Source organism: Nematolebias whitei, chromosome 20, assembly GCF_014905685.2.
Source record: "Nematolebias whitei isolate Nwh7 chromosome 20, NemWhi1, whole genome shotgun sequence".
Classification (NCBI taxonomy): Eukaryota; Metazoa; Chordata; class Actinopteri; order Cyprinodontiformes; family Rivulidae; genus Nematolebias; species Nematolebias whitei.
In genome coordinates, this window is record NC_056517.1 from 30,228,733 (window position 1) to 30,244,387 (window position 15,655).

General features: G+C 38.6%; 2 protein-coding genes across 2 annotated transcripts; one reads left to right on the forward strand and one right to left on the reverse strand.

Annotated features, from left to right (window-relative positions):
• Positions 1 to 347: 347 nt before the first annotated feature.
• Positions 348 to 9,316, reverse strand: armc1 (armadillo repeat containing 1). The gene is made up of 7 exons (XM_037693764.1): positions 9,037 to 9,316; positions 7,863 to 8,062; positions 5,657 to 5,748; positions 1,807 to 1,999; positions 1,222 to 1,338; positions 1,019 to 1,093; positions 348 to 656 (listed from the first exon to the last, which is right to left on the reverse strand). Exons 2-7 carry the CDS (start codon positions 8,022 to 8,024, stop codon positions 465 to 467), a joined length of 831 nt encoding a protein of 276 aa, XP_037549692.1. The 5' UTR covers positions 8,025 to 8,062; positions 9,037 to 9,316; the 3' UTR covers positions 348 to 464.
• Positions 9,317 to 9,627: 311 nt separating this feature from the next.
• mtfr1 (mitochondrial fission regulator 1) lies at positions 9,628 to 14,433 on the forward strand. The gene is made up of 8 exons (XM_037693859.1): positions 9,628 to 9,649; positions 10,487 to 10,591; positions 10,697 to 10,795; positions 12,194 to 12,333; positions 12,444 to 12,679; positions 12,785 to 13,031; positions 13,143 to 13,323; positions 14,386 to 14,433. The coding sequence occupies exons 2-8, from the start codon at positions 10,556 to 10,558 to the stop codon at positions 14,431 to 14,433; spliced, it is 987 nt and encodes a 328-aa protein (XP_037549787.1). The 5' UTR covers positions 9,628 to 9,649; positions 10,487 to 10,555.
• The last annotated feature ends 1,222 nt before the right edge of the window (positions 14,434 to 15,655 follow it).

Sequence of the window (15,655 nt, forward strand, 5' to 3'; positions counted from 1 at the left end):
ACTCGATGACTGCAAAAGTAACAGGAATTAAAAGATCAAGTTGTAAAAGGACAATTATTGAGAAGAAATGCAAGAAAACGAAAATCATGCACAAAAAGTATGAAGCTCCCAGTTGTCTATGCTTCAGAACAGCTAAATGTACTAAGCAAACATCATCTCAGTCAACTCATTTTCAGAAAGCTGTTTGCTTCTGTTTGACAAACAGTCCTTTGGCTATGCTTTTACACACATATGCAGTTAGTCTATAGCTGTGCACATATAGCCAGTAGTGAGAGTTGTAGCTCAGTATTTGCATGTTCCACTGGGCAGTCCTGCACAAGTTGCACACGCGTGGTCGTGCTCTGTGCGCTTCGGAGAGGGGATTCTAAACTAGTGATGCAGGCTTTAGTCCTGGACTACGCTGAGATACACTAAGGCTGCAGCTGGATGGTTCGCTCGAGGGAGCGGAAAAACACAGGAAGCTGTCACCAGTAGAAAGAGCGCGACAGGAAGTTAGCAGCCGTGCTGAGCCAGCCCACGCCATCCGTGATGGATCCTACACGTGTGACCGCCTTGTCCTGCTCGTTGGATGGACTCTCGTCCTCGGGCAGGTAGTCTGGGATGTCTGTGTTCTCCTCTACCAGGACCGCGGCGTCCTCCTGGAATGGTACAATCAGCTGGATAAAAAGAGGTGGAAAGACACAGCAGAGAATAAATAAACTTTACTGAACAAAAACATATGCAATTTGTCAAAAACTTATTTGTTCTTTAAATTAAACTTTAAAGCCAAATATTGTCAACTAAACTTACACCACATGACTGAGCCTGTTCTGACCCCTACTGGTCACTTAATGTACTGCAACTAGTGACGAAGTAAAAAGTCTGAGGCATAGATGAGACTAGTTAACTGTGTCAGTGATAAGTTTCACCCACAGGCAGAGGAGCTGTCCTCCCCGACCTCGATCTGACTTTCTCTAATGGAAAATTAAGTTTTTTTACAGAACTTTGAAGTCAACACTGCAAGTTCAAATGTCCTTACCTCGCCTCCATCCTCTGTTTTCACCACCTGCTGAGCTGTCATTACTTTTGTGGAGTTAATTGCTGTTCCCAATGCCTGTTAGAAGAGATTGGTTTAGATTTTACTAATTAATCTGTAAGTATTTCATTTATCCGCAAGCTCTGATTTTTTTGTATTATAAAGTGAAAGTGGGCAAAAGTTGTTTTCCACAATCAAGCAATTACCTCAGCTTTAAGGTCGGAGCGGATCCTGACAACGCATCGCTTAACGGCCATCTGGAAGGTGAAACTGATCACGCCTCGGATCTTTAACAAGGCCTCCTCACACAGGCTCCTCCGAGTCTGACAACGTGAAGGAAGCAGGTGAAGGACACGAGCAAGCGGTATCATTTTGTATACTTTTAAAAGGGTACGTGAAATATAAAACATTTAACTGCAACTTCAGAAAAATCCGGTTTATGTTTCTATATTTTCCAGCTGCTGGATTGTGTGTCTCTGCAGCCCACCACAGGCTGGCTGTCTGCTGTAATATAATCTGGCTAGGTGCAGGCTTCCTGCAGAGCAACATTCAGGTTCAATCTCTGCATCCTGCTGTTCAATGGCTGACATTTACAACCTGAACCCTCTGCCTTCCTCTCAGATACCAGACAGACAACCCTAAGATGCTCTGGCAGCACTGCGATTATGGCAGCAGCAAACACGTTGATCTAAAGAGAGATTCTGCACATCAACAGACAGTGTGTGTCTGAGCAAGACAGATTTGTGCCAATATGTTGTGCAACGTCCCGAATGCACCTTATGAACACTTACAGAGTCGTCCAGCCCGTCAATGTGCAGCACTACGGTTTTAGCCCTCTTGTTGTTGGATCCCAGGAAGAAATGGGCTTTACGCTGGCAGGAGGCGGCCGCCGCCTCGGCCTGTTCCGCTTCTTCTTTACCAGCTGACTGCAAAATCTCGTAGATCTCAGAGGCCAGCAGCTTGGTCTCCCCAGGCGATGTGCTCCTGTAGGATGAAAAAAAACAAAAAACAGAATAAAAGACTAAAACTAATATCCTTCCTAACAAAAAAAATGTGCTAAATGTCTTCATTACAGGAGCACGGTGTCATTCATTGTGTGCATCTGTAATTATGCTGCAGCTGAATGAATTTAATTAAGGACAACAAAATCCTGAACGGGTGTAAATGATTATTGGTTAGGCTTTGAAAATTCTGGTAAAATGTGAATGTAAAAGCAAACAAATCAATATAAATTTGTCTTTAAAGAAGGAGATGTAGAGATGAAAATAATTTAATTTCCTATTTTGTAATCTTAGAAGTGGCTTTAATTAGGGATGCACGATATTGTATTTTCGGCCGATATCCGATACGCCGATATGTTTAGACCTGTTGCGATAAACAATAAATCAATTAATCGCACGATAAATGAAAATTATCTACCTCATTTTCATTTATCGGCTTTATCGTTTCTTTGTGTCTCTCTCTTTCTGAAGACACTGGATGATTAAAAGCTCAACTCCGGTGCTCTTCACTGACACCTCCCTTTCTCTTTAAAATTCGTTTTAACCGTCCAAAAATCATGTTTTTGGATCGTTGAAAGCAGCTAAGCTGAAAAGCTAAGCTACGAGCTAAGCTAACAGGCCAACCTCGGGGAAAAAATACCTCGATGTCTTGTTGAAGCTCCAAAATTCACAGTTGAAACTCGTGCCTTCGTGTAAAAAGTTCTCTGCAAAAAGAAGCTGAGAACTTGTTTACTGATTTTTTATTAAAAGCTTTGTGTGAAAAATGCTAAAGAGCTCAAACCACACCGAGCGTCCGCCATTTTGAGAACCGAAGAGAAACAGCCCATGTCACGTCAAGGGGCCTCCCTCCCATTTTTCTTAAGGAAACACGCTGCTCACTCCCTCACTATCCATCCTTCAGTTCAAACAGTCTTATACTGTCATCCAGTGGTCAAAAAAGGTACTACATGCAAAACAAATCAACATTTCTTCTTAAATTTGACACTAATTACTAATTAGTGTCAAATTTCAAACAACATTATTGTTTATCGCAATAATCTCTGAGACAATTAATCGCACAGCAAAATTTGTTATCGTGACAGGCCTAGATATGTTAAAACTTATTTGGCCAATAACCGATACCAATACCGATATTTTCCCCCCTAGACCTATTTACAGAGACTACACAGCTTTCTCTGCTGCAGAATTAAAATATAACATTATTCTGCATGGTCTTTGTCAATTTGGCCTGCTATCAAATGCAGATGCCAAAAAGGGGGCTATATATATATATATATATATATGTAGTGAACCAATGTCAAAACTAAGCCTAAGGTCAAAACCCTTGACCTTGGGAACCTTGTGGGACAGAAACTGTCATTTCATTGATCTGCATCCAGAGGTACGGTTCGACCCATCCTGAGACTTTCTTTCTTGAATTAATCAAGTAGAAATGACAATTCTCTATGATCATTACTATTTTACAAATGTTTTGATAATCAAATTGTGTTAGTTCAAACAATATTTACAGGTTGAAGAGAACTACTCATTTTATTAATTGTGAAACAGTAAATAATGATTCTTTATCCTCATTCAAAGAAGAAATCAGGTTAATATGCATTTCTTGATTTTCTGTCTTCAATGAGCAAGTTTGTAAGTGTGTGTCAAAGTTCGAGGTTCGGTCAACTAAAAAGTTTACTGAAAAGAAATGTCATGTTTAACTTTTACAGCAAGATACTGAGTAGAGACGCCACTAAGACTGGTTTTCTCCAACAATCTTTCTGTCTGTTTTAAACAATCTTAATCTCTGTCCTTGACTTTCCATGGCACCTTGCATCACAGACCACACCTCTGTTCTGGTCCATCCACCAATCATAGGGCTCTCAAGTGAACCGGAAGTCGAACCCATTTAAATGTGGCAACTTCCCAGTTCTAAAAAGTTAAGTTGAGTGGAGACGAGACGAGACGGGTAGAGTTCAGAGTTCTTGGATGCAAACGCAGGCATTCAGGATGCTTCTATTAGAATCAAGCTGATCCAGAGACGATGTTGGGAATTATAACTTCTGTTTGGATAACCTCACACGACTCCTAAGGGTTCTTAGCTGTCCTCACGGAGACGCTGAAAAGAGTCAAAAGGAGAACTCTACACCGACGCTGATTCTATCATCTGCAAGGTAAAAGTTCTATTTCGACCAAGCGTACTGTTGGCCAAGCTGATTTTCCAAAGAGCGTGTTGTTCTGGTACTACAGATAAATTCCCTCACACATCTCTCTGTAAGATAAATCTCCATTTTCCATCTTTAAACTCTCCTTTCTGCTAGAAAATTAATCCAGATGTTTTCATTAATGTCTGTGGTGAAGCAACGGAAAATCATGGCCGTATGGTTTTCCTGATTGTAAAGCCGATTGATTGTGTTATTTTCATATTCTGCCAAATTAATGTAAATGTTTGATGTTAATCTTTGATTCTGTAAATAAATGACCGCATTCATTTTGATGGGTCAAAGATAAATAACGTCTCTCGTTACATTTCTGTTAAATTCAACGCACGATGTTTACACAGTCAGAAAAATGAAGAACCCGTTTAATGTATGAATATATCTCAGTATCTGTTCATACTACATATAGATATATATATATATAGATATATAGATATATATCTATATATATATATATATACGAAAACCTGCATCTTTTATATTGGGGAGTTATTTTGATGGAATGGACGATATCCGATATTTAACTTTATCGCAAATATCAGCCGATATCGATACCATGCCGATAATATTGCGCATCACTAGCTTTAATAAATGTATAAGAACAATCTGCCATTTTCAAAGTCTCATATGCAACTGTTAAGCTTTAATGTTTGTTTACACTAAAGTGTATTTATTTTATTATATACTTTGGTCTGATTACAGCCCTTTCTGCAAAATAAGCCACAACATTTCAGAAGGTAGACTCTTCTCTGGAGGAAAAAACAGGAGGTCAGCAGCAACAACAATACAAGAAATTACATTTTATGAGAAACACTGTGAAAGCTCTGCTGGTTATACAGTTTTATCAGTCACCCAGTCATCAGTCCATTTGCAATAACCACACAGACAATGGCTGTCTGGTACAGCTGTCCTTGGAGATGCACAACACGTCCCCTCATCCCTCTGTGGAAGGTCGTTAGTCTTGTAGCAAACCAAATAATAAATAAAGTTAATTTGTCTGACCTTCGCTACTCTTCTTCAGGCCTTCTCTTAATTTAAAGCCAGTACTAACGCTGAAGTAGAGAATCTAGAAAAGACCTCAGCATAATGTAAAACTGGTGATCACATTTAATAAAAAAAATATACAATAAAACAAAATAGATTGTGTGCAATGCTTGTAAAATTAATTAAATGTGTGTTAATATATGTCAGCATTAGTTAAAATAAAAACATTAATGTCTATAGCATGCACAAACATCATTTCAAGTTACTGCCACCCTTTATTTGTTCAGCTTTAATCTCATTCAACCTGACAAACAAATAAAAAAGGACATCAACCTGTCAGGAAACGTTACAGTCAGATACAAAAAACAAAAAACAAAAAGAGAAATCAACAAAACGCCAGGTTATGGTTTGATAAAAAAGAAAATGCAATATAAGCACATGTTTCAGCAGAGACTTACTTCTGCATGACATTCTGCAAACTCAGCATCATGCCCAGCTCGCCCTTCAGCTTCTCCCTGTTGGCTCGACATTCTGCCAGGTAGCGCACGGCCTGCGAGGGAAAGGGCAACAGTTATCTGCCTCACACTGAAAACTCACAAAAGATGTGCAACTTTGACGCAGAAAGTCCTTTTAAGAATGCTCGCTCATGTGCACCAGCAAACAAATGACATAATAACTGCAGAATACACTTTGTGCTTCTTACATAAAGCCCTTTAGATGTGCAGACTCATGGTAACAAGTTGTGCACGGACTAAAAGGATAGTTGTGGAGGAAATACCAAAACCCCATATTGTATTTGCATCACAACCAACAGCAGACGTCATCAGTGCAGAAAAATTCATTGCAAGTGAAACATTTCAACCAGGGTTCCTACACTTTTCCCGTTTTAAAACTCCAGACTTTTCCAGACTCTAATTTCCGTTACTTTTTTTTCTTTTTGGCCATTTTTTTTATACCCAAGTACAAACCTTTATTTTAAATGTACATTAGATTGTACACAAAAGACAGATACCACAGAACGATGATTCTTTAACCAGGAAAAAAAATAAAAACTGTGTCCTGTTTCGATAATGACTTTAAAGTTCTTGTTTTAAGTGTTTTTGAACACAACGTGATTGTGAAACTTTGTTCTAATTCAGGGTAAAATAATACATTTGTGTAGTTTTTGGGGCCAGGGTTGGGTAGCCAGCAGCTCGCCAGTTGCACACAGTATTTAAAATATAGTAAATGATTTGCTTTTATATAGCACATATTTATGAAAAAAAACAGCAAAGTCATAAAAACTGCTGAGTAAAGGTCGGTCTAACAAGCTTTGCATAATCATGCAGAAACTATACAGTTTCCTGTATGCACTGTGTAAACTTGGTGCAATATACCGTATTTTCCGCCGTACACGTCACTCCACCCTATAAGTCGCATCACTCCAAATATGTCTAAACAAATCCATAAATATGTCGCTTCTTGTATATGTCACATCTATTATGCGTCACCGCTGACAACCCGAAAATGTGGGCCGGTGTTGTGCCAAAAATCCATGGGCTGCCAAATGGAAGCCGCGGCAGCGTGCACGGGAGGACTTTAACAAGATCAACACTTAAAAAACAATTATTTGTTTGTTTGAAATTATAGTAATTGTGTGCTTCAGTCTAACGTTTGCTTAATAAAAAGACTTTAACGGTCAAATCAGCTGTATTCGCTGCCTATGTGCTCCAGGAGCGTGCAGAGGGGGGTAGAAAAGGAAGGACGAACGCTGCTCGTTTCTTCGAAACTGAACAAGAAAAGCACCCAAAACAATTATTTGTTTGCTCGAAAATTATAGTAAAGATGTGTCTCAGTTTAACGTTTGCTTAATAAAGGGACTTTAACAGTCTGTATTTCAAACGTATTCGCTGCCTCGGCGCTTCGGGAGCGCGCAGAGGGAGGGAAAAAAATAAGGAGGAACGCTGTCCATTTCTTCGAAATTGAACAAGAAAAGCACCTAAAACAATTATTTGTTTAATCGAAATTATAGCAAAGGTGTGTCTCAGTTGAACTTTTGCTTAATAAATGCACTTTAATGGTCAAATTAGCTGCATTTCGCTGGGGTGGTGCAGCGGTTTTGACGGTTACAAGCAGTGAGCAGAACGAAGGTGGGGGGGGACTAGGGCAGGCCGATTGTGTCATTAATAGCTGGTGAAGATTCTCAGTCATCCAGGACATGGTAAATTCAAAAAAGTTCAAGAAAAAAACAACAAAGTATAAAGTATAGTAAATAAAGTCCAGTTGTTTTTGTCTTGAACTTTTTTGAATTTGTCATTATAGCCACGTTTACCTATTACATGATACAACGGCATGCCATACAGCTACCACTACTACTCTGCTGCCATCTAGTGGCTGAAAGTGATATTGCTTAAAAAACAAAAACATTCCTGTCAGAATAAATGAAAACGGTCATATCTCAGCCAAAAATTGGTTTATAAATCCATCCATCCATCCATCCATTTTCTTTACCCGCTTATTCCATTTTGGGTCACGGGGGTCGCTGGTGCCCATGTCCAGCAATCACTGTGCGAGGGGCGGGGTACATGTCGCTTTGGCCTATAAGTCGCAGGGCATGCAAATTATGCAAAAAAACTGCAACTTATAGGCCGAAAAATACAGTACTGAAAATAAATGAACGTTTACCAATAGTGCAGAGTAGACGACCTGTGGGTTGGGATGGTCGAAAAAAAGGATGAGACCCGGCAGACAACCCTGGTCTTCGACTATGGCTCTTCGGTTCAAGGGGTCTGCAGCGAGGTCTCGCAGCTGGTTCACCACAGTGAGTGCATCCAGCTCCGCACTCATGGTGCCTCCAGTGTCATCAAACCAGCGTATTCTCTTTGCTGAAAGATCAGAAATGGGATCAAATTAGGGAGCTTGCTTTATGAAATGTACTGCTACAGACAATTATTATGTTATTATCAAAAACTGTATCCTGCTGTGTTTAAATTATTTGACCACAGTCAGAGTTCTTACACTCTCCTTAAAGTCAAATTTAAATACTTTTAAAGCACTTGGTGATGTTTTTATTGTTGTTGTTTTTAGCTTTTACATCTTGTTGTTGTGTGGATTGGTAACATATCCGTAAACAATTCACATAAACATATGCAAGATGATGATTTCACTTTGTCATTTTAAATCAGTAGCTATTTTGCTTTATTTACTTGTTTATTTTTAGAAATTATGAACAGGAATGTAAAAGGGGAAGTCACAGCACCTGTACTGGTCCTGCATAATAATAAAAAAAGCCCAAATATAGAAAATGCAACAGTATAATAATCTACTGTAGAAAATGTTTAATCTTTTATCATCATAAATCACAAACACATTAACTGAAACGATTCAGCCTTCTTCATAAAATGACTAAAATGTGTTTATAACATTTTTAAGCGATTGGAGCATACTGAGCATAGAAACTGAATGTTACTACAAATTATTTGGCGTCATTACCAAATAACACTTATTTATTTGTTCATTTCATTACATTCGTTGCCTTACAACATCATTGTTAGTCTCGTCATCACTCAGTAAACGTGGTACTACACCATCCGACTAGCTAAAGATTATAGGCACATACTATACAGCTGTCGAATGACCACATAAAGCTTGTATAGCAAGCACATTATAAAAAATATACAGTTGACATATCTATGCTACAGCTTTTCTAATCGATGAAAAATGTAAATACTCATTTGAGCCAAAAGACCCTTTCTACGACCCTCAACCTAACCTCAAATCACGCCCTGAAGTACACAGCCGATTCCGTAGCTAGCTAGCTAAGCTAAAAAAAAAGTGCTAGCTTTACTTCAAAAAATACCTTTGAGTCAGATTTCGTGAAAACTCCTAGACAAATCCAGATCACTTCAGTCGCAGCGGGTATAAAAGGGCGCAGGAACAAACTGTTATGTTCAAATACAACCTTAAACCGGCGTAATTAAACAATTTTTTCCAACACTAGGCCCGTAACCCTATTATTCCCAGCGCTTCTTTAGCTAGCATCTGTGCACACTGTTTTGGGTTTTGTGGCAAACACCAATGGGTGCAGCTGCTTTGTATCAAGGACATTCCCGTAGTTCCACCGGATCGCGGTTATTCAATGTGACAGTTCTTCACCGGTGTACGCAGAGATATATAACGAGCCTCCACATTTTTCTAAGATTTGATTGGGCATTGTAATTTGATTGATTGTTGCATTGACGAATAGGCAAAAAGCTCTGTTAGAAATGTCAGCGCTAATTGGTGAATTGCAATGTCAATCAAAATACATGTCCAATGGTTTTGATTTATGAAGTAACGCCCCGCCTATAATTCGTATCGTCCAATTGGCTCAAAAACATTCCAAAGCGCTCCTCACGCTACGCTCTACGTTGTGTGTTGTCGGCTTGAGACAGTAGTTAAAGTTAAGAAAGGGATCAGCCAGCGTTCGTTCAGTAAGTATGTCTCAAACTACAGCCGAAATTTGACTTTAAGCATAACGTTAACACTGTTAGCTGCGGCTGATAATTATAAAGCGTGTCGAAAGTTAAAAAAAAAAAAAAAAACTTGCCGCTATCAGTTAGCATCGGTTAGCCTCGTTGCCCGCTGACCTGCTAAAGTTGTGAAAGTCGAGTTCTGTTTTAAGTTGAACGAAGCTTGTTCCAAGTACCAGAATCACTGTATTTGGACGATTTTAAAGTGGTCAACTCTTAACAAACTCTGCTGTAAGTTAATGCAGTCAGAAAGTTGTCTGTTATGGTGTAAGATCAGCATATAAAGTTTTACTGGAATACAAATCGTTGTTGATTTTAAGGGAAAACTTTCTGTTTCAAAGCAGCAAAGCCATCAGCAGCAAGACAACACAGGCATGATCTGAATGTTTGATTTACTGCTTGTTTTGGTAAAGTTGTGCCTCACTTTATGGTGAATTAAGAAATTATATTGTGGGTTATTCATCTGGTGGCCCGCGGGCCAAATCAGGCCCATGGATGAGCTCAGTTCGGACCACCAATGTGTTCATTTTTAAATAAAACTAGATTTTAAACTGTAAAACAAACTTGATGGCAATAACTGCTAGATGTCCGGCCCCTGAGCTCTTGGCTTTCAGTAACTGTGGCCCAGAGCAATTTAGTTGAATAGCCCTGTAGTATATCTAATAATCATCATACTTGTTGAATTCCTGCTTGTTTGCCAACACAACCTAAGACCAAGAGATTAGAGCAAATATTAAGTTTTTTAAATGATTTTGTATTAATTCACTCTTGATTTTTATCCTTTTTTCATTGCTTTAGGTATCATTTGGTGATCATGTTGACGTGGTTGTACACCCTCATCAGTCTGTGTGAAACTCATAGACAGAAATGAGTGAAGATCAGCCACGGATTCAGATGGACCTGGTGGGTAGCAGTCTACAATGATGTCTCTGTGTGACTAAAATTTAGTAAATGTTTAATTTTTTTATGTATTTGTAATTTTATTTATTTATTTTTTCCATTTTGCAGGCTTTTGGTTCAGCAAAACCCTATGGTTCCTCTAGAAGTATTGTCAGGAGAATAGCAGCTAGTCTTCCCATTAAACCATGTTCCAGGGTTCATTTTCAGGTGAGGGATGAATAACATATTTTGTGTTCAAACAGATTTTTGCATTTTTAGAAGAATGTCTTTTTTCCATGTTGTGATCTAAACTCTTCTAAATGTATGCCATCATCTGTGCCTGCTTCCTGCAGCGCGTTTGTTTATATCTAATAATGTTAAAGTAGATGGCACACCCTTCAGTATTGCTTGACCTCTACTTGTCTGTTTTCATATCTGAACTATAAACAGAGTGAATGAAGTCATACCAGCATTATGACAAAACACAGAATGTTCACTGGACTTTATATTGAAAGATTTCACTCAGGTGCTCGAATAAACCCCAAAAATAATGCCTTTTCCAAATTGTCCGCCTTCAACACTGTCCTCTTCTGTTTCCTCCTGTTTCCAGCTGCCCTCCCTTCCTATGAGGAATGCAGTTTTTCTGCTTTAGGTCAGTTTGCTCAGCAACTTCCAGCGACCTTAATCTGATGAAGACCCCCTGAGCTTCTTCAACCTTTCATTAACAATCTACAGATCCTCTACACTTCTATACAAGCTGTCCTGTTTTCTTTTATTAATTACTCTTGTTATAACCCTTTCTCTATAATAATAATAATAATAATGCATTATTTGGAAGTTATTTAAACTCTGTATTTAATTAAACATAATAAAAGACAACATATTAAGTGTTAAAACTCTGGAAAAAAATACAAAGTCTTGTTGAAAACGTGATACTTGACATGTTTCGTGACATTATGATTTTTATTTTTCTTACCGCTCTGTTTCAACAGCACCCTTCAAGTGTTTGGGAACTGAGTAGATCAAATATCAAGTAACGGATTTATTACCGAAGGAAGATTATCGATGACACAAAGCAACTTTATATTTAGTTAACCACAATTAAACTGAATCAGCACGTTATGAAAATGAAAATCTATTTTCTTACTGTTTTATTATTTATCATTCGTGGTGTGATTGAATTGTAACATTTCTTTGACAAACTGTGCTCAGTGACAGTCATTTTAGAAAGATTCCTTTTAAGCTGCAATGATTTTGTAGCATGATAATTTTAAGCACGGTCCTGTTACTGATCAAGCTGCCAAATAATCTCCGATGTGAGACGATCCCTCTCATTGTAGCATTTGTAATTTCTCAGCCTTGAGCAGGTGTTGACGTCCTTACATTTCATGCAAGCAGCTGTTTTTCAGTTGTGCTTTTGATCGGAGCATCCAGAATGTTGTCTTTTTCATTAAAATTACTGGTTTAAATCATTTCCAAGTGCGTAGGTTTTATTTACATTTGACTGACTTGGCATTTTTATTAAAAACGTGCTTGAAGTTGATAAAACGTAAAGATGTGATGCATGTTTGCGTGCATAGTTTTATCTTTTCCAAGTCTTAAATGCAAGCTTTTCGTCTCTGGCAGCTTTTCCCGTACAACGAGGACTCTGGTGTCCTTATCGGCACCAGGAAGCAAGTGGGCCTGGTGGCCTCACTTGCTGATATTGCTTGGATTGACAGAGATGAAGAGGATGATGATGATGATGATTACCTTGGCAGACCCCGGTGAGATCAAAATGGTCCAGAAGAAAAGTTTTCTAGATCTGAAAGTTTAGGAACTGTGGAAAGTGTTTTTTTTTTTTTTTTAACATTGTTGTATTTCTTGCTTCTTTCAGGTCAGGGATCCCACCGGGGCTCGTGTTTCGTGCCCAAAGGCTCCATCCTGGGAGACAACCCCTCACTCGTCAGAGCTCACTACCCAGCCTGCATCAGGGAGCTTCAGACCCGCAGGGGGCATCAACGGCGAACGATGAGGCAATCCAGAAAATCAGCGCTCTGGAGACGGAACTGCTCAAACTTCGAGCCCAGATAGCTCAGATTGTCCTGGCTCAGGAAAAAACTGCACAGTCAGGTGCAGTTAGTTTGGTTTCATGTGTAACTCTGTGACTTCACCACTAGATGGCAGCAGAACCGTAGATGTTACACAGCTTTCACGTTTCTTTCCCTTTTTCTCCAGCTGCTGCTACAGGGGCTCCTCCTCCACCTTCTGGTACTCTTCCTCCTCCTCCCCCACCCCCTCCTCCTCCTCCTCCTCTACCACCACCAGGATTACAGAGGACATTTTCAGCCATTGATTTGATAAAAGAGCGCAAAGGAAGGAAGACGACTGATCCGGCAGCTCTGGACTCAAGGACGACAGAAATCCCCAGCATGCTTGAAATCTTAAAGGACATCAACAAAGTGAAGCTGCGCTCTGTAAAAAGGTCTGTTTCAACTTTAGTGATCAGTTTCTGTAACTATGATGCTGAGAGACCAAAAAAAAAATCAACTCTTGTAGTGTTAAATGCTTTTATCGCCTTGTTCCGTTTTCCCAGTCGTCCGGGGGAATACGAGGTCAAGGCGAAGTCACAGGAGCCGGTAGACGCTGCGGCTCTCATCGCTGAAGCCCTGAAGCGCAAGTTCGCTCATCGCTATCAGCAAGGCAGTGGACAGGAAGACCAGGAAGATTTCAGACTTCCTGTCCCAGAGGTTAAACCTCAACCTGAACCCCCTCTGGTGAGAAACGTGCTTTTCTCCTCGTCTGATTTACGGCTGGGGAGCTGTCTTAATGTGGAGAATTGTTTTAAATGTTCTGGTAGCTGTGTGAATGAAGCATTTCAGCTACTTTCAGCTGGGGGGTTTTTTCAGCTTTTTTTGTTCTCCTGTTTGATTCTTTCTGCTAACTACTACAATTTTGTTATTCTACTAACTTGTTTAGCTAATTCCAGCTTATTATGCTCCTTCTTTTCTGCAAGTTTCAGCCTTTTCTGCTATTTCAGCTATGTTTTCATTCTACTTTTAGCTTTTGTCGGCTAATTCAACATTTTTTTTCATCTAATTCAACAAAAATGTGCTCTTTCCACTTCCTGGTGATTTAAGCTTCTTTCTGATTTTTTTAGCTACTATTCAGGTGGGGGGGGTCTTCAAATTTCTGCTTTTATCAAATAGCTTCCACTGTTTTCTGCTCATTTCGGCTTCTTTCAGCTTAATTGGGCAAATGTGTTCTTTCTACTTTCTTATGCTAATTTAAGCTTGTTCTACCTTATTAGCATTTTATAGCTAGTTTCAGCTGTTTTCAGATAAATTCAAGTTTTTCGTGGTAATTTCTGCTGCTTTTATTCTAATTAACTTCTCTGCTAATTTAAGCTTGTTAAGCTCCTTTCAAGGTATTTCTGCTACTTTCAGCTTTGCTATTTCAGCTACTATTTAGCTGTTTTTAATGCTAATTTAATCTTTTTCAGCTAATTCCACATTTTTTGGCCTCTTTTCAGCTCTTTTTGCTTCCTTCTGGTAGTTTAAGCTTCTTTGTCTTTTCAGCTACTTTTTGCAAAATTTCTTAATTTTTATGGTCATTTCTGGTTATTTAAACCTAATTCAGCAAATGTGTTCTTTCTGCTTTACTAATTTAGGCTCGGTTTTTCCATTTCAGCATCTTTTTTTTTATTTTTTATATATATATATTTTTTTTTTAGCTAATTTCAGATGTTTTCAGCAAATTCTTCTGCAATAAGCATTCACACTGTATTTTTGCAGGTAATGCAGTTTCTCTAGTTTTAATTGTTGTCTCTTGTTTTTCAGTTTGGGCAGCACATGTTGAAACAAACTGGAAAGAGAAAGTTTCTCTGATCAGTCGAGCTCGAGCTGGTGATCCAGATGTTCTGTGGACTCTCTCAAAGGGCCTCGTTTCGGTATCTATCCTGAAATCTTCTGGCTGGCCCAAATACCAGTCATCTGATGTGATCATCCTGACTGCATTTTGCACTTTTGTAACAACCTTTAGCTTTACGAACATAATTTTCTGTTGTAAACGTCAACACTAGGTATTTTTTTATTGCACATTGAAGAAGTGATCAGTTTTGCTCCCTTTTTTAAGGGGGTGGTAAAAAGCCAAAAAGCATATGTTGTGGAAGAAAGCAGCATTTTGTGACATGGTGATTTTCACACGGTATGGTTTAAACACATGCACAAACTTAGGACTAATTTAAGATTGGGAGTTGCTGTAATTACTGTTTTTAATAGTGAGTTGTGTTTTAGACGTGTTTTATTAATTTATAGGTTCTCTGTCCTGCGAGCGGCACATTTTGTTCAAGGTTTGTTACAGTTTGCCCCTCGATTGAAGTATTTTCTGTTTTAATTTTATGTAACTAAGATCCAAAGACATTCCACTTGGTACTGCTACATTTGACTTTTTCCAAGACTGCCCTGTCTTTTTTTAAATCTCATTTAAATTAAGAAAAACCTCAAAAGTTTATAGATCTTAATGAGTTGTTTATGAATTCCTACTGATGTTCAGGAGTTGCCTTGTGTTCGCTGTTCGGACAACATATTTAAATGAAAAATAGTCTTAATTAAGCTTACACGCCTAAATTTAAGCCAGAAATGAAAAGTTTGAACGTTGTTCTTTAAGTCGACACTTTGTAAAGGGAAGATCGGATGCGTCAGCGCAGCCTTTTAATTTACGGTTAAAAATTTTAAAGTTGTTGTGAATCTTCAAAGCTTTTAATAAAAGTTCAAATTGCCTGACTCGTTTGTGGTTTTCATCCTGTTATTTCAAGCTTATTTGCTAATATCTTTAAATTTGCCATTAAAAATTTCTCCAAGTAATGGGACAAAATTTTGGATTTAAACGGGCAATCTTACTCTGTCGTGACATTATTGTATGGATGAAACTATTAATCATCACCAAACGTATGTAAAATGAGCAGAATATGAATTTTAATTAAACTTTTAGAAAGTGATTGACAATTCTGTTTTTAAGATGGCCACAGCCAGCTGAGCTAAAAACAAAAATGGCTACATTGGTTCGGTGTGGTAGTAGCCGACAAGTGATCCACATTTAGCACATAAT